Below are 24,539 nucleotides of genomic sequence, written 5' to 3' on the forward strand. Positions count from 1 at the left end.
AACCATTGTAGCAAACTGTTTATATTAATTACTGTCTGAAACCATCTTAACATCATGCTGCACAGCAATGGAAAATGGTTTCTTTGCTCTATGCAGAGCCCAGAAACCATACTTTCTGTTTTTGTAGTTTGCCCAAAGTGGATGTTGCGCCTTAGCTTTGTAAAATTACATCAAACCTATCCAGTCAATCTTTAAATGAGCGGTCAGTGCTATGATTGTTGTCTATTCCTTTCCGGCCTCTGTTGATGTAACTTCCTCAAAATGCAGACAAATCTTTCTCCTGTAGAGAGTGTACCCATTAATTCAAAGTCTGTATACATGGTCTCTACACAAGGTCTGAGGTATGGTATGTAAACGCAAAATAAATATCATAGGGCATGTGTTAACTTCTTCTTGATGCAACACACATGCTACATAGAATAATCAGATATATAAGGAATTATTTACTTCCTGTACACTTCCCATCATAGTATCTGACTCAGACATTACAGCAAAAATCTGACTCTAATTCCATTCCACTCATACAGGATTTCCATTTACTTTTTTTTTTCAACTGTCTCCTCACCTGTCAAATAATCCCCAGTGTGACTCTGACGGATTGACTTTGATTTGCCATGTAGAACATTCAGAAGGTTAAGCAGAGAAAGGAAATTATTCTTTTTCAAGAAAGAAATCAAGTGGAGCAGCTACACAATTGACAGACGTGCTCCAGCGTCGTCTTTCATGTAATCGAATCAACCAGTCTGCCTCTGCTTTCAGATTCAGAGAAGAAAAAGTCCTCCAGCAGCAGAACAGGGCAAATTAAGAGCAGCTTGATGTGCAGAATTTCAGCTTCTTGCCACTATAGACAAAGAGTAGTGCGTGTAGTGGCTCCCGAAAGCACAACAGCAAGTCAGCTCTTTCAACCATATTTACATTCTGACGATACATTAGATTTCTGTGTTGCAGAAGGAAAATTTGCTATGAAAAAATAAAGAGTCAATACAAAAGCATATTGCACCTCAAGGGCTGTATTAAGAGTTATATCGATCAATTAAATTTAAAAGATAATTTAATAGATAGGCAGGATACATTCTCTACATTCAGACCTACGCAGGTGCTTAATCTGATTTTCTGGGTTGCCCATTTAGATTATTAAAATTACTTGCTTCCGTTTGAGATTGGCAAACATTTTTGTTAATTAGAACGCCTTCTGCAAAAGATTCCAATTGCATCCATTTCAAGCCTTATATTACCCTTCTGTATGTATGCATATATGTGTGTATGTATGCATGTGTGTATATATATATATATATAGTGAGGAAAATAAGTATTTGAACACCCTGCTATTTTGCAAGTTCTCCCACTTAGAAATCATAGAGGGGTCTGAAATTGTCATTGTAGGTGCATGTCCACTGTGAGAGACATAATTAAAAAAAAAAAAATCCAAAAATCACAATATATGATTTTTAAACTATTTATTTGTATGATACAGCTGCAAATAAGTATTTGAACACCTGTCTATCAGCTAGAATTCTGACCCTCAAAGACCTGTTAGTCTGCCTTTAAAATGTCAACCTCCACTACATTTATTATCCTAAATTAGATGCACCTGTTTGAGGTCGTTAGCTGCATAAAGACACCTGTCCACCCCATACAATCAGTAAGAATCCAACTACTAACATGGCCAAGACCAAAGAGCTGTCCAAAGACACTAGAGACAAAATTGTACACCTCCACAAGGCTGGAAAGGGCTACGGGGAAATTGCCAAGCAGCTTGGTGAAAAAGGTCCACTGTTGGAGCAATCATTAGAAAATGGAAGAAGCTAAACATGACTGTCAATCTCCCTCGGACTGGGGCTCCATGCAAGATCTCACCTCGTGGGGTCTCAATGATCCTAAGGAAGGTGAGAAATCAGCCCAGAACTACAAGGGAGGAGCTGGTCAATGACCTGAAAAGAGCTCGGACCACCGTTTCCAAGGTTAATGTTGGTAATAGACTAAGACGTCATGGTTTGAAATCATGCATGGCACGGAAGGTTCCCCTGCTTAAACCAGCACATGTCCAGGCACGTCTTAAGTTTGCCAATGACCATTTGGATGATCCAGAGGAGTCATGGGAGAAAGTCATGTGGTCAGATGAGACCAAAATAGAACTTTTGGGTCATAAATCCACTAAACGTGTTTGGAGGAAGAACAATGATGAGTACCATCCCAAGAACACCATCCCTACTGTGAAGCATGGGGGTGGTAACATCATGCTTTGGGGGTGTTTTTCTGCACATGGGACAGGGCGACTGCACTGTATTAAGGAGAGGATGACCATGTATTGCGAGATTTTGGGGAACAACCTCTTTCCCTCAGTTAGAGCATTAAAGATGGGTCGAGGCTGGGTCTTCCAACATGACAATGACCCGAAGCACACAGCCAGGATAACCAAGGAGTGGCTCTGTAAGAAGCATATCAAGGTTCTGGCATGGCCTAGCCAGTCTCCAGACCTAAACCCAATAGAGAATCTTTGGAGGGAGCTCAAACTCCGTGTTTCTCAGCGACAGGCCAGAAACCTGACTGATCTAGAGAAGATCTGTGTGGAGGAGTGGGCCAAAATCCCTCCTGCAGTGTGTGCAAACCTGGTGAAAAACTACAGGAAACGTTTGACCTCTGTAATTGCAAACAAAGGCTACTGTACCAAATATTAACATTGACTTTCTCAGATGTTCAAATTCTTATTTGCAGCTGTATCATACAAATAAATAGTTAAAAATTATACATTGTGATTTTCTTTTTTAGATTATGTCTCTCACAGTGGACATTTTCAGACCCCTCCATGATTTCTAAGTGGGAGAACTTGCAAAATAGCAGGGTGTTCAAATACTTATTTTCCTCACTATATATATATATATATATATATATATATATATATATATATATATATATATATATATATATATATATATATATATATATATATATATATATATACGCATACATACACACACATAGAAGGGTGATAAAGGGTGTGAAATGGATGTGTGTGTGTGTGTGTGTGTGTGTGTGTGTGTGTGTGTGTGTGTGTGTGTGTGTGTGTGTGTGTGTGTGTGTGTGCGTGAGTGCAGATGATTTGAATACTATATGCAATAAGACACAAAATTCTACAGCATGGAAAATATGGTTAATTCTAATGGGCATGATAATTATATTCATCTCCACAAATCTATCTCAATTTTGTGATATGGCATTCACTCCCACATACAGTACCAGAACATAAAAAAGACACTAAGATAAATCATTTTTATATGTAGATAAATGATATTTTCATATCAGGAATTAAATGTGGTCACCTCTGAGGTCTCTAGTAAACACACAGACAGGGACAGTGAGCTATTTATGGAGATGGAAACATTGTGCCTGCTTTTGGACAATTTATATTATTATTTAGTTCATATTTCATAATGTCATATTTGTAAATTTAATATTACCCTCAAATGGCACACTGGCGCTCTTAGCCAGAGTGAATACTGTGAAAAAAAAAACACCACTTAAATTTAAAGTCTGAATAGCAAATAACTCAGTGTGTGTGTTTTGGACAAACAAGCACAACTGTGTGAGTGGCTCCCAGTTCCATAATAAATAACAATTCATCATTTGAAAGTCTGGCAAATCTGGTATTAGTCTGCATACCAATTTTGGAATAGGCAAAATAAAACCTTCACATAATGCCACAAATATTTGTCAAAAAATCTCACAAATTTACAATGAGTCATTTTTTTGCACAGTTTTGGTAACCATGTAAGCATGATACCCTCAGATTCTTGTTATTGGCTCACAGGGATAGAACCTGATGTGGTCTTCTACACTTCTACAGCTCGTCTACCACAAGATTTAATGCTTTGTGCATGCTTTTCTGCAAACCATGGATGTAAAGGGTAAATATATTTGTTACTGTATCCTTCCTGGCAGCTCAAACCAATTTGGTCATTTTCTACGACCCCTCGTATTTCCACCCATTTGGTCATTTTCTACGACCCCTCGTATTTTCACAATTTGTGTAAACTCTAGAGACTGTTCAGTTTAAAAATCCCAGGAGATCAGCAGTTTCTGGTTCTGACATATGCATGCCACGATCAAAGTCACTGTGATCACACTTTTTTTTACTCTGATATTCATTGTGAACATTACCTGAGGCTCTTGGCCTGTATCTGTGCAGGTATACAGATGTTCCTAATAAATTGGACAATGAGTCTATATATTAACAATTGAGTACACTCAACTACCATAAGGCGGGATGTGTGTCAACAATTTACTGGAAATAAAAATCTACATATATTAATTTTTTGCAACGTTTGCTACCTATTTGCATATAACCTTGTGTGGGGCTTCCTTGTTTGAATACTCTTAAAATAAGTACAACATTATAAAATAGAATATAAATGCATATTTTCATGTATCTATGAACATTTACTCTCTAAAACATGCTCACACTTTGTCCAGTCAATAGTTTGGAAACAACAAGTCTTTTTTGGATTTTCAAGAGACACATGCATGTTATTTTAGTTTGTATGCAACAAACTGGGTAATTTAATGGTATTAAGATTCATGTTGACCAAACAAATATACTAAAACTGAACACATTTTAAACTTCATATTCATTACAAAAAATCTCCCTTAGCATGAATAAAAGCTTTACAAACTCTCTGCATATGGACAGATTGTTTAATTTAGCTGAAATACTTTGCCATGCCTCTTATAAAACTTGTCAAAGCTATTCTTTACTAGTTGGATATTTATGTCTGAGTTTGCAATCCAGTTCATCCCATAGCAATTTAATAGGATTTAGGTGCAGAGACTGGGCAGGCTGTTACTAATATAGACACATATGCTTCAGGTTTTGTCTTGTTGTTTTGTGAAGTTGGTTCCCATTAGCCACTTTCCAGACGAAATTGCATGCAGTTGATGTATGGAATGGTAGCCATGTTGGTTCAGTATTCCTTTAACCTGAAATAAGTTTCCAAACTTCTCTGCTCCAAAACAATTTAAAACCATAAAGCATTTATCTAAATGTTTGAGTGTGGGCATGATTCAGTCTTGTAACATCTTTTCACCTGTTTTGTCTTACATTAGTCCTTCTGTTAGAGTAAAAAAAAGATTTTGATTCATCCATTCACAGAACTTTCGTTCACTGTACAACTTTTGTGTGTTTTTGTCTTTTAGCTAGTTTGTTGCATATAAACAGAAGGAACATGAATGTGCCACAACAACAATAAAAGACTATGCGCTTTCAAACTTTTGACAGGCACTATCCAGAATGTACTGTGAAAACTTGGCCTCTCGGACTCAGCCTGTTTCACTGAGAATGCCCACTATTGTTGAATATTCATAACCAGACACTCAGTGTCCATTAATATCAATTTGTTTACTTGCATAAGCTCCAAAATATGCCTGGCACTTATGTAAATTCCAGAATATGAAAAATAAATATTCACCACTGAGAGCTGCAAGATGTTTCAGAGTAGTACATTTATACTATTGTTTATTAACTGTAATCTGTTTTATCTTCAGACTTCAGGGTGTAAATTAGTTAGATAATAGCGTGCTCAGCCAAGAAAATCTCTGTTGCTGCTCTGAACAAGAAGAGAAATATGCTGATTCATTATTAATTGGCATGAAACCCTGAGATAAACCGACTGCTCAAAACCATTTTCTTTGTCCTGAGAAAAAAAACCACTATGCATCTTCCTCTTCTTTCACACTGTGCATATAAGTGCAAAAAAATAGGCGAGAAGATGAGTGTTTGCCAAAAATTAATTTCAACCACAGGTTATGAAGCATTTTGTGTTTGGGGAATAAAGGAATAAAGGGATGTGTTGGCTACTTTGCATACTAGAATAATAAATACTTGCTACTAATACTTTAATGGCCATGATAACAAATCATTAAAAAAAAAAAACATTACACAGAAAAATCATCAAATGCACTTCTTTAGCCACCATTTGCGCTTTTATTTTTGCCATAATTAACTATTTGTGAAAAAGCTGGAAACAGGAAATTCTATTATATATTCTTCTTGTCCACTAATGCAAAGTGGACAAGAAAAGTAATACAAAAATGTACAAAAAAACTTCTCATCAACAGTTTAAAGCTATCAACATTAAATTGAATGACTGACACATCTTCCTGTTGAAAACTGTAAAAACGCTTACCCACAAGACTTAAATATATTAAACTATTAAACTATTTCATTGTTTTATTATTTTCCTGATGATTTACTTGTTCAAACAAAAGGGGTGTTTGTCAAATTATGGTAGACTTGTTACTTTAGATAGTAGTAGTATTTAGAGGTCCCCTGTTAAATGTATCTTACTTGTAAACTAAAACCTTACTATTTGTATTTTATATTTCCTTAGTGTTTTCCCCTACACATCATACTCAGAAATAACCAAAATGAAAGCCTATTTTGTATCATGTAAATGAAATGCATTGCCAGTTGTATACCAAGATTTAGAGTTAAGATCCAACTGTGCAAAATACATAGTTCTTGTTCTAAAATCATTATGGGCCTTGCGTCTAGAAACATATATTTTTATTCTTAATGCAGCATCATTATTATGTATAGAAAAAAGATCTGCTGTTCCATACACAATGAAGCGCAATAAATAATTCAAATAGAATTGACTGTTGTTGTCCAGATCCTGATCTCAGACAATGGCAAATCAAATTGTGGCTGTCCCAGAAGTCTGCATGAATAGCAGAAATTTAATTTCTTTTAGGAAAATGTCTTACAACATTTTCATACTTTATCTTTATTATATGTATATTTCCAACAGCCTTTAACAATAGCTTTACAATAGAAGAACTCATTGGGTTCTTTGTAATGGCTGGATATGAACGCTGGCATAAGGTTGTGATGGACTTTAACATGAAACTTAGCAAAGACATCACACACATCACTGATGCCAAACCTAATAACAAATTCAAAAAGACTGAAATTGTTGTGGACCAAGGTCGGTAGTCTTATATAACGCTTTGATGAGCATTTAGCTGAAAGCACAGAAAAACAAGAAAAGAGACTGAAAATGACATGTGCATTTGTTTTTGACTGAATCTGGGTTATTTCTACCTCTACAAAGACAATTATGAATAGTGAGTGCAATTGAAAACAGTATGGAATGTGTGCTAGTTTTCTTCAATAAACAAAAACACATTTTGTCTGCAACAGTCTGGACTCACTACATACTACCATACCAGATCCATACAAAAACCTTCCCTTTCTAATGAGCATCAAACAGTTTTAGAATAAAAATGAGTGTATTGTGAGACACACACATTTCACAAACTAAGTAAATTAAACAGCACTTTAATGATAGCGTCATCTCATACCTTTGTGTATAACACAGTGATAATGCTTTTTTTTGCATCTACTGCTCTTCTCTGCAAGTGTGAAATCTAGTCTTGGGGGAGAATAAAGGAATGTCCCTTACGTTTGCTCGACCTCCATGTCGTCACCTCGGTAACATGAGTGCAGCATGCGCTGGCCCTCTTCATCCCACAGGTGCCTTTGGAGAAACTGTGCAGTCTGTTCTGCTCTCTGAAGCAGAGTCTGGTCTCCTAATACTGCCCCCACACGGGCAAATCCTGACAGCATCAGCCCTAATACAATATAGAAAGCTAAATGTCAATCACCTATTCAACACACTCAGCCATGTGTAGATTTGACCTCACACAGTGAGGGTTAATTACAGAGAATTCACACAGTGCTATTCAGACTTTAGTTATAATTACTTAGATTTAAGTGACCCTAAACTACAAAAGTCCAGAAAAGGTTTTCATTTAACAAAAAAAAAAAAAAAAAAAAAAGTGAACCATAAATTGTTTAGATGAATGCTGAGTCAGCTTTTTGTCAATTTCAAAATCACATTTCACGTTAATATGAATTCACACAAAAAAATTTATAATTCCACAACTCGGAAAATCTTCTTAATGGTGTGATATAATAGTTTATAACCAACATTCGAATTTCATCAGCTTGATTGTTAAACCATAGTGTCTACCAAAACAAACAAACAAACTAACACATAACAAATTAATAAATAAACTAAATAATAGTGCTGGATCAAGTGCTTTTTCACAGTAAATATTGTGAGAATTACAGCAAAAACAATTAGCATAGCAATTAGCATAGCAATATACTGGAAATATGCTGGACAGCTAATAGACTTTTCATTTAAACAAGATTTATTCATTTGAATGGTTGCTATCTTTTCATTTATATATCATCATATATTAAACATTTTATTTGTAAATTACATCATATCACATTTGACAGCATAAAAAAAATTGTTTATTTGCAGTAAATATTTTCTTTTACAGACATATTTTATGATTAAAGGAAATGGTCTAGACTAATGTTACTCCTAATACACTCAAGAAAATCTGGCACTTAAAGGCAGATGAATGCATATTTTGACTACACGCCCAAAATAATCTTAAGCATTTGCTTAGCCCGTCTCTGAACTAGCTCATCTCTTAAATTCCCCCATCTTTAATCCTGATGCCAATTTTGCACTTTCTTACCTATAGACTCTGATCAATTGCTTATTTCCTCAACAAAAAAAAAAAAAAAGGCATAGCTTTGCCATTGTCAGGCTGATGGACAGGACGCGGAAGCGGAAATAACTCAATCATGGTTTATTCAGTCAGTTCAACAAAAAAACACTCACAGTTGCCGTGGCGAGAAAACAAACAAAGAATATCCGCTCGAGACGAGTAATCCAAAACGAAACTTAGAGTCCGAAAACGAAAGTAAACTGCAACAGCAAAGAGTAATCCGCACATGGACACAGAGTCTGGAAACAGTACCAGCGGGCAGGCTGGCGGGCGCGGGAACAGGAGATGACCAGCATGACAATTCAAGAACCGACAGCCTGTGACTCGAGAACGTGAGTTTATATAGTCTAGTCCTTAACGAGCCACAGCTGTCGGTGATCCTGGCAGGCAAAGTATAAGGAGGAACCATGACAGCTACTGAGGGGGGCGTGGCAGGGTGAATCTCTGACAGCGGCCGAGGGAGGCGTGGCAGGGGAATCTCTGACAGCGGCCGAGGGAGGGAGGCGTGGCAGGGGAATCTCTGACAGCGGCCGAGGGAGGCGTGGCAGGGGAATCCCTGACGCCCCAAAACCCACAAACGCCAGGCGGGCCGGGGCACTCTGAGGAAGGCCTCTCCAACCGACCCGGGACAAAGGAGGCCCTGTGAGCATCGCAGCAGAACAGGGGAAGATCGGAAGGGGCCAAAGGCAAAGCGGCGTCCCAAGGCAAACCTGAACCATACGCTGTCCACAACGAAGGCCGGAGGCCGAGCGACGTCCACGGCGGAGACCGGAGGCCGAGTGACGTCCACGGCGGAGACCGGAGGCCGAGCGACGTCCACTGCGGAGACCAGAGGCCGTGCGACGTCCACGGCAGAGACCAGAAGCCGTGCGACGTCTACGGCGGAGACCAGAGGCCGTGCGACGTCCACGGCGGAGACCAGAGGCCGAGCGACGTCCACGGCGGAGACCAGGAACACAGGGGCACCTACGGCAGGACGTTGGACCGTAACGACACCCTCGGAGGGCCTCTGGAGAGCTTTGCCGTTGTCAGAGGGGCCTGGAGGACCGACGTCATCATGCGGGGAACCTGGAGGCCCTTCTTCGCGCCCTCGGTGGAACTCTGTGGCTGAGCGGCGCCCGCGGTGGAACTCTGTGGCTGAGCGGCGCCCGTGGCGGAACTCGGTGGCTAAGCGGCGCCCGCGGCGGAACCCGGTGGCTGAGCGGCGCCCTCGGCGGAACTCGGTGGCTGAGCGGCGCCCTCGGCGGAACTCGGTGGCTGAGCGGCGCCCTCGTCGGAACTCGGTGGCTGAGCGGCGCCCTCGTCGGAGACCAGAGGCCGTGCGACGTCCACGGCAGAACTCGGTGGATGTCCACGGCCGTGCGACGTCCTTCGCGGCCTTTGAACGGGGCTGAGCTCTCTTGGGGACTCTGGAACGGGGCTGAGCTCTCTTGGGGACTCTGGAACGGGGCTGAGCTCTCTTGGGGACTCTGGAACGGGGCTGAGCTCTCTTGGGGACTCTGGAACGGGGCTGAGCGGCGCCCTCGGCGGACTTTGGTGGCTGAGCGGCGCCCTCGGCGGACCTCGGTGGCTGAGCGGCGCCCTCGGCGGAACTCGGTGGCTGAGCGGCGCCCTCGGCGGAACTCGGTGGCTGAGCGGCGCCCTCGGCGGAACTCGGTGGCTGAGCGGCGCCCTCGTGACGGGTCTGTGGCGGCCCGGCGCTCTCGTGACGGGTCTGTGGCGGCCCGGCGCTCTCGTGACGGGTCTGTGGCGGCCCGGCGCTCTCGTGACGGGTCTGTGGCGGCCCGGCGCTCTCGTGACGGTTCTGTGGCGGCCCGGCGCTCTCGTGACGGGTCTGAGGCGGCTCGGCGCTCTCGTGACGGGTCTGAGGCGGCTCTGAAGAACCTTGGGATGGAGAATCCAGAACCAGAGCCGCGCACTCTGAAGAACCTTGGGACGAGGAAAACCTTGAAAACCCCTGAACCAGAGCTGCTTGCCTTGGTGGACCTTGAATCGGAGTCAAGTGCTCTGCAGAACCTCGGAACGAAGCTTCTTCATCCTCAAGGGGACTCTCGTGGAGATCCGACACCTCCATCCCACACATCCCCAGAAGAAGCTCGCAAAATTCGGCGAGTGAGCCAAAATTGCCCCCTTTGGCGCTCCATAATTTGCTGGTTTCAGAGAGAGCGTCACCAGACAGGAGGAGACGCAGAAGGCGATCTTGGCTCGCTCGGAGGGAAACTGGGACGAATTTGCCTCCACATACTCGCCGATGCTCCTCAGGAACCTGCCCAATTCGCTGCTCTCTCCGGAAAAACGAGCCGGGAAATCCTTTGCGCTCGCCGAGGGGCGTGGCGCAGCCACGCTTGCATGAGTCGGCGTCAGTGGCTGTGAACCGCGAGGAGCGGCATGGAACTTCCGGGAGAAATCCGAAGCCGGGTTCAGCTGCCGATCCATCGTGGCCGAAATCGCGGGAGGGCGATTCCGTTTTCGGTTTCGGTCGGTTCTTCTGTCAGGCTGATGGACAGGACGCGGAAGCGGAAATAACTCAATCATGGTTTATTCAGTCAGTTCAACAAAAAACACTCACAGTTGCCGTGGCGAGAAAACAAAAAGAATATCCGCTTGAGACGAGTAATCCAAAACAAAACTTAGAGTCCGAAAACGAAAGTAAACTGCAACAGCAAAGAGTAATCCGCACATGGACACAGAGTCTGGAAACAGAACCAGTGGGCAGGCTGGCGGTCGCGGGAACAGGAGATGACCAGCATGAAAATTCAAGAACCGACAGCCTGTGACTCGAGAACGTGAGTTTATATAGTCTAGTCCTTAACGAGCCACAGCTGTCGGTGATCCTGGCAGGCAAAGTATAAGGAGGAACCATGACAGCTACTGAGGGGGGCGTGGCAGGGTTAATCTCTGACAGCGGCCGAGGGAGGCGTGGCAGGGGAATCTCTGACAGCGGCCGAGGGAGGCGTGGCAGGGGAATCCCTGACAGCCTTGCAGATAAGCTTATTAAAACTGTTTTTTACACAGATGATAGTAAACACAAGGTTTATAAAGTTGTCACTAATGCTAAGAGCTGATGTAATATGTGAAAAAACATGTCTTCCTTGATTTCTGCAGGTTCCTTTTTTAACTACAGATACAACCTTAGGGAATTAGAAAAGTAATGGCATGTATTGGACCCAAGACTAAACAATATTAATTAAACAATATCTAATATATCTTCAAAAAACAAAAATCACTTCATTAATCTCAACAGGAGCCAAAATCACATGCAGAGCCCTAAAAGGACCAGGATCCCTATAAAGGTGTTGATAGCCTTTCATTACCTCAGCATGTGCACAGAACAGAATGCATTGTAAGAAAAAAGTGGCACTGCAGTAGTCTCAAGAAAATGTGCACAATAGTGGTGCTATTGCACTTAATACAATAGTAACAATAGATATTACAATCTTCATCAACTACTAAATTTCTTACAAGTGTATTTTTTATTGATGTTTTGTCTAATTGTTTAAATGTTTCGTGTCATCAGATTTGCATAAATTAGCATACTTCTTCTTTCGGCTTCTTTCATCAGGGGCCACAGCGGATCATCCGTCCCCATACCCCCCTGCCATCTACATCTGCCTCTTCACCCCAACTACCTGCATGTCTTCCTTTACCACATCCACAAATCCATAAATTAGCATACTTAATAGAGATAAATCTTTTTTTATTTTTTTATTTCAAATGTTAGAATTAAAATGTGCATTTCAACATGAAGCCAAGTAGAGTGACGCTTACAGAACAGCTTGTAGGATCATATTTTTTTCTTGATATTTGTAATCTGTTGTCATTTCAAATTCAAATTTCATGTCACATACACATTCATACAAAGTATGACATGTAGTGAAATGTTTTTTGTGACTGTCCAACCCGTAAACATTAAAAATAGAAATAGAATATAATGAAAAAATAAAGTAAATAAATAAAATAAGTATAAAGTATTTTGGCTTAATAATCATAAATGGCTAAATAAATGAAGGTTAATAATTGAGTTTTTAAAAATTGTGATTTAAAGGAAAGATAACTTTTTAGCCATATATTATATGATGTGTTTGATTTAAATGGGTGGGGCTTAAAGAGTTTTAAATGACACAGTGGTCACAAACAGATGAAAATTATTAAACACTGTTAATATTTGTATTTCTCATATTACTATCTGAAAAAGGATTCACGCAACTAAAGTTGTTGTGCCTGTAGTGTTGTGCCTTAACTCAGTGGTCCTCAACCTTTTTTGCGCCACGGACCAGTTTAATATCAGACAATAATTTTAAGGGCCGGCCTTTAAGGTGTGGTGGATAAATACAACAAAATAAAATGATATGACCGGCATAAAAACTGGTATTTTCTGAATCCACTGTGTTGTTTTTTTGTTCATTTTGCTAACTTGGGGGTTTCAGTTTTGCAGTAATGTATTATGTGTTACCTGCCGGAGCAGCCCCTTCAAGAAGGTAGAGGATGGAGGTAAGACATGTGACCGCATGCATCTTGACATGCATCAAGAGTAAATCATAGACAGATGTGGCAAAGAGAATCTGGTAATTTTCCAAAATAAAACCTCGTTCAGAATCAGATAATAAATGAAACAGAAATAATGTAATTTATGTATTCTTTCTGTGCAGCCCGGTAACAATTGATTGGGGGGGGGTTGGGGACCATTGTTGAAAGATTTATGACCAAACTTTTGATGTCACCCATATGAGGATGGGTTCCCCTTTGAGTCTGGTTCCTCTCAAGGTTTCTTCCTCATATCATCTAAGGGAGTTTTTCCTTGCCACTGTCGCCACGGCTGCTCATCAGGGACAAACGCACACCATTCACCTTCACTGTTGTTTTCTGTAAAGCTGCTTTGAGACAATGTCTGTTGTGAAAAGCGCTATACAAATAAACTTGACTTGACTTGACTTGACCATTGCCTTAACTGAGTCTGGTTACCTTCATTAATCGCTGCGTAAGCCTCAGTAAAAAGACTAATACAGAAAAAAATTAAGAAGCTTTTGGATCATACCATTCCACGAGGCCAACATCTTAGTGTCCAGGTGAGGTGGAGGCCGTGATCTTCGCACATCGGCCAATTTCTCCCTGGTGCTGGCCAGCACTTCCCTCAGCTTGTTCACACTCAGGCCAAAGTGTGCAGCAGTGAGCTCCACTGAATATCGCACAATCAGCACATTCTGACCCTGCAGTTCTCCATGTGGATCCTACAGGTACACACAAAACCAAAAGAGGAACAAAAGTCCAGATGATGTGTGCATATACATACAAACAAATCCTAAGGTTTTGTATAAGGTGGTTTCCAAATGGAACAACAAAAAAAGCATTCCGGAGATTGTGAATTCTGACTTTGCCTCAGCACAGGATGGAGTGGAATAGATTCAGACAGTGACACTAGACAACAAAAGGTGTGTATGAGGAAGAGATTTCCTTGAGTGTGTTATGCTGCCCTGTAATGTAGCAGTTTAGTAAATGTGGTATGCTGTTGTGGATGCAGGGGCATGGACAGGTGAGGAAGCATGTTACATTACACACAAAAAAGGGTTGAGCTGCCTAGTGGGTGAGAATAGGAATGATCTAATTAAAGAATTAGACTGCTCTTGATGTTACACAAAAAGTTCACGTTTATTGAAAAAAAATAAATAAATAAAAATGTTATCGAAAGGACAAATGTTTTTGTTAATATTCCAAAATGTATTAGTATGGACACATGACTTTTGCACAGAATTCTGGGACTAGTAAAGATCCATGGGGTTTCTTGGTTTGTTCAGGAACTTCACCAATGCTTACCGACTTTTCACTCACATTTATAATTGAGTTATGACCTATATAACTCTATGACTGATTAACTTATATGGATATTAAAATTGCTTGCGCCTCTATAGGTGGAGTTCTAATGCTTGGTCATATGAAAATTTTACACAATTAACAAGCCATGAATTAATGAACCATTAAACCATTTAAAAGACAATTGTGAAACAATTGTGTGTAATACTCGCGTCTTTATATCTGAAGTCGCTGCACTATATAAGTACTTGTGTGTAATACGCGAGTATATGTGCAAATTGTGCTCATGTATTCATTTCACTGTATTTTATTTTTATTTCTGTATTTGGATAATTTTTTTCTCAACACACAGCACGCTGCTGAACCTTTTATATTTAATTGTCAGTAAACCAGACCTGCTCTGGCTGTACGTTGCCTTGGTCTTTAACTCCATAATGATGCATAAAGATGTCAGCTTGCGTTGCACCCCCAGTTGCCTCCTGCACCGTGTCTGAAAGCAGCTTCCTGATCTCTGCAGCTGTCCACACACAGAACGCTCCCTCTCTTTTCTTTTTGGACTCAGCCGTGGGCAGAGAGTCTGCATCCTCAGCGCTACAGAAGCCACCAGACTGCAGGGGGCAGCACAGGATAATAACATTTATTCAGCTATTTTACATATACAGTAATCACCAGTTACCCTCCCCCCCTTAACTATTTTGTTTAGCTGATTTTCCAAGTCTCTCGCGGATAGCACGATAAAACAGAAAACTTATAGGGAATTGTTTTTTTGGAGTTTTATCTTGAAATAATGAAATGTATTAATAAAAATATAATTATTAATTATAAAAATGAACTAAAATACTAATACAGTACAGTACTTTATACATAAAATAGCCCTTTTGGGGTGGCATCCGTTTATAGTTTATATTATATATATATATATATATATATATATATATATATATATATATATATATATATATATATATATATATATATATAGTAATCCCGCCTGCGATAAACGAAAAACCGCTATAAACGGACGCCACCCCAAAAATGCTATTATACAGTACTGTACTGTATTAACATTTTACTATTACATATTTACATTTTACTATTACATATTTACATTATATATATATATATATATATATATATATATATATATATATATATATATATATATATATATATATATATATATATATATATATATACAGTACAGACCAAAAGTTTGGACACACCTGCTCATTCAAAGAGTTTTCTTTATTTTCATGACTATGAAAATTGTAGAGTCACACTGAAGGCATCAAAACTATGAATTAACACATGTGGAATTATATACATAACAAAAAAGTGTGAAACAACTAAAAATATGTCATATTGTAGGTTCTTCAAAGTAGCCACCTTTTGCTTAGATTACTGCTTTGCACACTCTTGGCATTCTCTTGATGCCTACTTTGAAGAACCTACAATATGACATTTTCAGTTGTTTCACATGTGTTAATTCATAGTTTTGATGCCTTCAGTGTGACTCTACAATTTTCATAGTCATGAAAATAAAGAAAACTCTTTGAATGAGCAGGTGTGTCCAAACTTTTGGTCTGTACTGTATATATAATATATATAAACTTTTGGTCTATACTGTATATATAATATATATACAGTACGGACCAAAAGTTTGGACACACAAGGTGTGTTTGGTCTGTACTATATACAGTGAGGAAAATAAGTATTTGAACACCCTGCTATTTTGCAAGTTCTCCCACTTAAAAATCATGGAGGGGTCTGAAATTGTCTTCGTAGGTGCATGTCCACTGTGAGAGACATAATCTAAAAAAAAAATTATCCAGAAATCACAGTGTATGATTTTTTTACTATTTATTTGTATGATACAGCTGCAAATAAGTATTTGAACACCTGAGAAAGTCAAAGTTAATATTTGGTACAGTAGCCTTTGTTTGCAATTACAGAGGTCAAACGTTTCCTGTAGTTTTTCACCAGGTTTGCACACACTGCAGGAGGGATTTTGGCCCACTACTCCACATAGATCTTCTCTAGATCAGTCAGGTTTTTGGCCTGCCGCTGAAAAAACACGGAGTTTGAGCTCCCTCCAAAGATTCTCTATTGGGTTTAGGTCTGGAGACTGGCTAGGCCATGCCAGAACCTTGATATGCTTCTTACAGAGCCACTCCTTGGTTATCCTGGCTGTGTGCTTCGGGTCATTGTCATGTTGGAAGACCCAGCCTCGACCCATCTTCAATGCTCTAACTGAGGGAAGGAGGTTGTTCCCCAAAATCTCGCAATACATGGCCCCGGTCATCCTCTCCCTAATACAGTGCAGTCGCCCTGTCCCATGTGCAGAAAAACACCCCCAAAGCATGATGCTACCACCCCCATGCTTCACAGTAGGGATGGTGTTCTTGGGATGGTACTCATCATTCTTCTTCCTCCAAACACGTTTAGTGGAATTATGACCCAAAAGTTCTATTTTGGTCTCATCTGACCACATGACTTTCTCCCATGACTCCTCTGGATCATCCAAATGGTCATTGGCAAACTTAAGACGTGCCTGGACATGTGCGGGTTTAAGCAGGGGAACCTTCCGTGCCATGCATAATTTCAAACCATGACGTCTTAGTGTATTACCAACAGTAACCTTGGAAACGGTGGTCCCAGCTCTTTTCAGGTCATTGACCAGCTCCTCCCGTATAGTTCTGGGCTGATTTCTCACCTTCCTTAGGATCATTGAGACCCCACGAGGTGAGATCCTTAATGGAGCCCCAGTCCGAGGGAGATTGACAGTCATGTTTAGCTTCTTCCATTTTCTAATGATTGCTCCAACAGTGGACCTTTTTTCACCAAGCTGCTTGGCAATTTCCCCGTAGCCCTTTCCAGCCTTGTGAAGGTGTACAATTTTGTCTCTAGTGTCTTTGGACAGCTCTTTGGTCTTGGCCATGTTAGTAGTTGGATTCTTACTGATTGTATGGGGTGGACAGGTGTCTTTATGCAGCTAACGACCTCAAACAGGTGCATCTAATTTAGGATAATAAATGTAGTGGAGGTGGACATTTTAAAGGCGGACTAACAGGTCTTTGAGGGTCAGAATTCTAGCTAATAGACAGGTGTTCAAATACTTATTTGCAGCTGTATCATACAAATAAATAGTTTAAAAATCATATATTGTGATTTCTGGATTTTTTTTTTTAGATTATGTCTCTCACAGTGGACATGCACCTACGATGACAATTTCAGACCCCTCCATGATTTCTAAGTGGGAGAACTTGCAAAATAGCAGGGTGTTCAAATACTTATTTTCCTCACTGTATATATATATATATATATATATATATATATATATATATATATATATATATATATATATATAAAATACACGTTTGCAATACACTTATGCTAATACAAAAAAACAATATAATAATTATATTATTCTATTCAAAAGTAGTTAGGACATCATACATGTGGATTTATTTAAATAGATCTTCTGAGAGCTTTAGACAATCCCAGGACACCTTATTAAAATGGATCCTACAAGACTGAAGCTTTTGCTGACCCACGTGATATAACCTCAATCCTTTTAGTGAAACTGAATGAAATCTGACCTCTGCCACGAAAGCTCATGGAAAAAAAATATATATAATAATAAAAACACGTGGTACATTAGGGTGAGGAGATCTAATTACTTCATAAATATAAAAAAATATATATCCCTAATTCAAAGGAATTTAATTGGCTTTCATTCACTGACAGTAAAACATTTTTCATTACAAGTGCATGAACGAGGTATGAGCATAAAATGTGTAATGATTTTTTCCCTGCATCGTCTTACTGTAACTCAGCAAGGCAATTGCAAGTAAGAGCGAAGAAGAAGGACGATGCCGCACCTGGTGGCTGAGGTCTCTGGAGACGTAGTGCAACACATCGCGGGACACATCTGCGAATAAGCGCTCACCAGACACCTGTAATAAAGAGCAGCAACAGTACCACATCATCTGTGTGCTGAGCCAAGTCCTAGTTTTAACGGAGTACCAGGCTTTATAACCGGATTATACCTTTATAACTGGATTATCTATAAAAGTAACCAAACAAACAAACACAGCACATTAGTTAAATGGTTATTTTATTAAAAGGTTATAACAAACCTACTTAACATGATATGGAAAAAATATAAAACACATTATAACAGCTCGTTCACTGGGACTTTTAATGGCAGACACAAGACATAATCTAAAGCTAATTTAAACATATTAAACATTTTATTTAACCAAGAAATAACATATGAACATTGATTAATTTCCTTACCATCCTCTCTTTTCTCTCCGACATAAAATCAGTAGGACGAAAAAGGCTTCTTCACAACTTCTTTTGCTACTGAAACCAAATTTATGCTACATACATACAAAATAAATATCTCCTCACAGAATATCACAGTTAGGTGTTTATAAAATCACTTGTGTGAATTGTCTGCTATACAAGTCCTGTGCAAGCTGTTACACGAAATGAAGTATGTAGTAATGCCATGCTGTATTAAAACAAGCTTGCAACTTGCACTGCTCTCCATCCGGATCAGTTAATAAAAACGTGCTGGTGGAAAAGGAGTATGTAAAGGAATATATATATATATATATATATATATATATATATATATATATATATATATATATATATATATATATATATATACACACACACACATACATACACATATATTCGCACAGACCCACCTGATATGCAGTAATGTAAGCTACAGCTAGCTGGGCCTGATCATACAACATCTTTTCAAAGTGCGGCACGTGCCAAGACGAGTCTGTAGAGTACCTATGAAAGCCCTGAGACAGACAGAAGGAGGTAGGAAGACAGATTACAGAGCTTGATGCAGTTTCATGGTCTCGTTTTTTCCACATTTATCACCAGAGGTCTTGGCAAAGCCTGTAAATTACCTGAGCCACATGGTCATGAATTCCTCCTAAAGCCATCATTCTGAGGGTGTGAAGGGTCATCTGCAGTGCCTCTGCTCCCTCCAAGGAGGTGCGATTTACACACCAGTATGACATCAGGAACATGAGGTTTACTAGAATGCAGAATTAGTGCCACTATGCATGTAAATGCATTCAGTAAAGCAAAGACGAAAAACCACAGCTGGATGATTTGTTGGGCGTAAACGCAATACATCTGCATACCAAAACCAGTTTTAGAAACAGCAGCTCTTAGAAACTGTTTCTCTCAGATTCCAGCGTCTGGTTACCTGGCGTGGGGAACTTGGGGCTTTTGTTAAATCCTCCATACTCCTCCTCATATGAGTGGGCCAGCTGTTGGAAACATGTGCGAGCCACATCTAGAGCTGAGGGAAGAGTTTGCTCTGAGTGAGCGGAAATGGCTGTGGCCTTCCGCAGAGCATCCATCACCCGTTCCCCACTGGACTCAAGCTCTTCTCGGTTATTCTGCCACTGAATCGTGTATGAGTGTAGAGGAGAAAAACAGACAAGAAAACATTCACCTCTAAAATCTACTATTTCTTAGTTATGTTTATTTAAATCTATATATAAGACTAATGCTGGATGCTTATTTTGCTGCGATTTAAATAATAATCAGTGATTTGCAGTTATAGCCTTAATTTAACCTTACGGCCTTACTCAACCCAAATGCTGCTTCTGCTGCACTCATTGTACACCCTGCAGTATGCTGAACAATGTTTTACCATTTTTTTTACTGTGAATACACCATAAATAACTATAGAATAAATAAACACAGCTTGTAATAAGTTAATTATACTATATTTATAATCTGTGGTTTTACGCTTATGTGACTTGGCCTCTGTGTAGTTCTTGGTACATGTTGCCCTGTATTTGTATCTGTGTTCTGTCATAATGCCTCCCCATGTACCGTATTTTCAGGGCTATAAGCCGCTACTTTTTTCCCACGCTTTGAACCCCGCGGCTTAAACAATGAAGCGGCTAATTTATGGATTTTTCCTGGGTTTTTTCCGGTTTCGCAAGCTTCAAGCCAAAAAACTGAACCCCATAATATTAGACCAATGAAATTGCAGAACAGGTTCAGATGAACCAATGAAACTTTTTATATTAAATCAGATGCGCTCCCACTGAATCGGGCCGCACCACATCATAAATATGGATGAGGTTCCTCTGACGTTTGACCTGCCCCTCACTCGGACTGTCAACAGGAAAGGAGAATCATTCGTCACGCTGAAAACAATGCACTTCACCTGTGTTCTGAACTGCCTGGCATCGGGAGAAAAGCTTTACCGATGGTGATTTTTAAACGCACGACGATGGCAAAAGATTAATTTTTTAGAGAAAATGTTGTGAACGGAAGGAGGAAGACAGTGAACAATGACTTTCTTGGTAGTCTACTGTTTAGATACAAGCCGTGTAACAGACACTGTCTTTCATTAAAACCTGTTGTAAAGTTCATTAGTTTCAATATAGACAGGTGCGGCTTATTTATGTTAAAAATAAAAATCCTTGTCAAATTCAGTGGGTGCGGCTTATAATTGGGTGCGTTTAATAGTCCGGAAATTATGGTACTTTATATCTCTATGTAGACACAGTGATAAAAATATATACACTATATTCTATTTCTGACCTAATCTCAGCTAACTATTGAACACAACACAAACAGCTCACACAACATAAAATGAAGCACATCAAGAATGTACTTCACAAATTCAAACGTTTTCTGTACCTGCTCAATAATACGCAAAAGCACGGTTTTAAATCCAGGCCTTCTTCCAAGGTCTCTTGGAGGGAAGTAGGTGCCCCCAACAAATGGTCTTAGATCTGGAGTAAGCCAAACACTCATTGGCCAGCCACCGCCTCCACTAGTTGCCTGGTGATGACACGAGAAAAAACGACACTTGACACAATTCTGATGTGTATTTTACTTACTCATAATAACCACACGATAGCAACAGGAAGTACTATGTGAGGAATAAACATATCAAAGCATGCTGTTATAGAGAAGGTAATGAAGTCTGCTAGCACTCTGAGATTGCTAAACGTCCTTTAAAAGAATGGACTGAAGTGTTCTTCTTGAAATACATCAATCTGGCAACAATTACACATGTTCTACATTAACTACAAAATAATGTTGCTTTTTTTTTTATCCATTTACAGTTATGTAGTGTCTGTGAAAACAAGTTAGCTCCTATTAATATTTCTGTAAAAACATTTATAAGAGGTTTTATAAAAGATGTCGAAAAAATAATGATTATTTAAAAATGTTATATTTATATATTTATTTATATCCCATCAGCTGCACATACTTTGAGTAACGCTGACGTCACAAAATGCATGTATATATTAAGAAACATGTGGCTTCATTTGTCAGTGTATAAGTTTGCTACTACTCAGCTGTGCTACACTGTAACTTAAGGCAGATTTTTCCAGACTGAATCAAACCTGTACAAATGTCATGTAGACTTTGTCAACATCAGGTCTTTCCTCCCGGTCAACCTTTATACAGACAAAATTGTCGCTGAGGATCTTGCCAACCTCCTCATCTTCGAAAGACTCTCTCTGCATGACGTGACACCAGTGACAAGTCGAGTAGCCCACTGAAAAAAATACATTTATATGAATGTGAAAATGGACAAGTTTACAGAAAAGAGTTCTGGTTTATAATTGTGTGCTTACCTGATAAAAAAATAGGTTTATCTTCGCATTTTGCTTTGTCGAAGGCCTCTTGACCCCAGGGAAACCTAAAAGTTGAAAAGATCATACAAACAATTTTACGTAAAGACGTGCGCATACTTAATATTAGGGGTGTCTCTGACTAAGGATTTACATAGACAAATCAGAATAGCCAAGTCTTGCCCATAGTCGACTGATCTATCTGGTCAAATCGTGTGTGTCAGACGAGCAGGCTCTAAGTACAGTGCAACATCGATTGCTCAAAAAACAATAAATATAAATTTACAGAATTAAATTAGAACAGAATATACCTTTATAGATATTGTTACATATTTAAATACTTGTCATCAAGATGCTCCTGTGATGGTCACGGCTCATGGAAAGTGAAACTTAAATCTGTCACAGGGATGGTTGGGTTTATTCATATATATATATATGTATTCTTTCTTTATTGTATTTTATTTATTTTTTTCTCTTTTCACATTTGTATTTCCCACATTGGTATAATATGCTGTATATTAACTCATTGGAAGAAAACTGGTATTTCTGTGTGAAACACGACACTGAGCACCCCCATATAACCAAAATGGGATGATCCTCTTTCCACAGCACCTCTACGTGGATTCGACTGTGAGATTGGTAGTCTAATCAGGCTCCTCCTAGTGAAGTAGGGGGTCACCCCTGCTTAATATACAATAAAAATATATACAGAAAGATAAAACTTGTTTCTTATCCATTCAAAAGCATTTCCTCACCAGTCCACAGGGTTGTGGGCATGCTGCTGTAGGTATGGGGATTTCTCTTTGCTCAGGTGATTTGTGTGTTTGGCCAGGCGTAAACGCTCTCGTCCATCGCTTCCCGATGCCATACTGAAATGGGCTGCTCCACAAAGCCTAGGGTCAAACAGAGGTAGGCCTTCAGACTGTTAATGAAGGGAGAGGTGGTACCTTAGTGCTTAAAGCATTGGAGTTTGGATCCGAAGGTCGCAAGTTTAGACAAACCAAACTGCCACTCCTTGGCCTCTGAGGAAGGCCCTTAACCCTATAGCTGCTCAGCTGTATGAATGAGATAATTGTAAATCTCGCTCTGGCATCTGCCAAATGCCATTAACGCAAATGTAAACGTACTGCGCTGTGGACATGTGTGGGATCATTTGGGCAGGTGGTTGCTCAGTGTTTAAGACATTGGACTTTGGATCAGAAGGTCAAAAGTTCAAATCCCAGCATCATTAAGCTGCCACTACTGGGCCCTTGAGCAAGGCCCTTAACTCTCAACTGCTCAGATGTAAGTCTCTCTGGATAAGGGTGTCTGCCAAATGCTATCAACTTGAATGTAAATGGGTAATATCTATACGAGCAGGGCCGGCGTTAGCTAAAGGCAGAGTAGGCAACTGCCTCCATAACACTAACAAAACCAAAACACTTGTTCAGCGCCATTTAAAGATGGATTATTACTTGCAGCCTGTTTACTCTGAGCTCAGAACAGCGCGGGCGCCGTGACGACTTCAGAATCTAGATGCTACAATCAAATGTTCATTAATCCAAATAGTGGGTCAGTGTGTCACCGTAAATAAATGACTGAACTCATTACTAGTCCTGGGTGATTTAGTCAGTGTGTCTATGTGAGTTATATTTAATAATATTATAATCTAAAACCTACTCAAGTTAGGATTTTAAAGTGATGAGAAAAACATTATTAAAACAAATTATTTTACAGTGTAGTCGAGATAATGACATCGCCAAGGAAGAAGAAGCTGTTCCAGATGACCTTTCATACCTTTTCCTTTTTTTTTTTATGTTTTCATGTGGACCTTAGTTGAGGTTAAATTAATATACACATTTAAGTAAATATATAAAAGTACTGATAACAGGATTTGTATATATAAAAAAAAAAAAAAAATGGAGATAAAAATTTATTTCAAGTGCTTTTTATTTCTTCCTGAAAGGTGGAAGGAAGGAGGCCGGGGGGCTCCAATATAAATTTTGCTTAAATATATATATATATATATATATATATATATATATATATATATATATATATATATATATATATATATATATATACATACATACAGGATTATATATATATATATATATATAAAACGCTGTATTTCCAGAAGTGTCCCCAGTGTTCAACCTTGTTTGCTCCATGTCACAATGTTGGATTTATTTGTTAAAGAAACTGCATTAGAAGCATTAGATCAGCACATGTTAGTAAGGCTGTTTTAATGTAAAGAATAAGGGACAGTCTGAGGACAAGACATTTAGGTGCTAATTATTAGTGTTTACATAAACATACATTGCATGTAAAGCTTTTGGTGCTGCTGGGATTTGATCTCATTCTTCTGACCAGGAGGCCACTGTGTTGGTGAGCTGATCTATCACTGGAAGATCATTTATAATATAATATTTATACAAGATGTGACTTCAGATTTTTGCTGAATGAGTTTCCTGACAGTGTCCTCGATGTAATCACAACTCTTAGAGAGCATGCAAAATACAA

At 39.4% G+C, this 24,539-nt stretch overlaps 1 protein-coding gene across 2 annotated transcripts in view; it reads right to left on the bottom strand.

Annotated features, from left to right (window-relative positions):
- spata20 (spermatogenesis associated 20) overlaps positions 1-24,539 on the bottom strand; it is a 47,336-nt gene that overhangs the window by 22,383 nt on the left and 414 nt on the right. Inside the window, exons 2-12 of one of the 2 annotated variants that reach the window (XM_083557726.1) lie at positions 22,793-22,930; positions 22,041-22,105; positions 21,807-21,961; positions 21,091-21,234; positions 19,634-19,829; positions 19,329-19,459; positions 19,113-19,217; positions 18,273-18,347; positions 14,787-14,999; positions 13,619-13,811; positions 7,458-7,626 (exon numbers count right to left, since the gene is read on the bottom strand). In XM_083557726.1, the coding sequence (XP_083413852.1) occupies positions 7,458-7,626; positions 13,619-13,811; positions 14,787-14,999; positions 18,273-18,347; positions 19,113-19,217; positions 19,329-19,459; positions 19,634-19,829; positions 21,091-21,234; positions 21,807-21,961; positions 22,041-22,105; positions 22,793-22,930 (1,584 nt within the window). Of the gene's footprint in view, positions 1-7,457; positions 7,627-13,618; positions 13,812-14,786; positions 15,000-18,272; positions 18,348-19,112; positions 19,218-19,328; positions 19,460-19,633; positions 19,836-21,090; positions 21,235-21,806; positions 21,962-22,040; positions 22,106-22,792; positions 22,931-24,539 lie in introns of both variants that reach the window. The other variant, XM_083557725.1, reaches the window with a different exon arrangement.

This window comes from Silurus aristotelis, assembly GCF_946808225.1.
Source record: "Silurus aristotelis genome assembly, chromosome: 12".
Lineage (NCBI taxonomy): Eukaryota > Metazoa > Chordata > Actinopteri > Siluriformes > Siluridae > Silurus > Silurus aristotelis.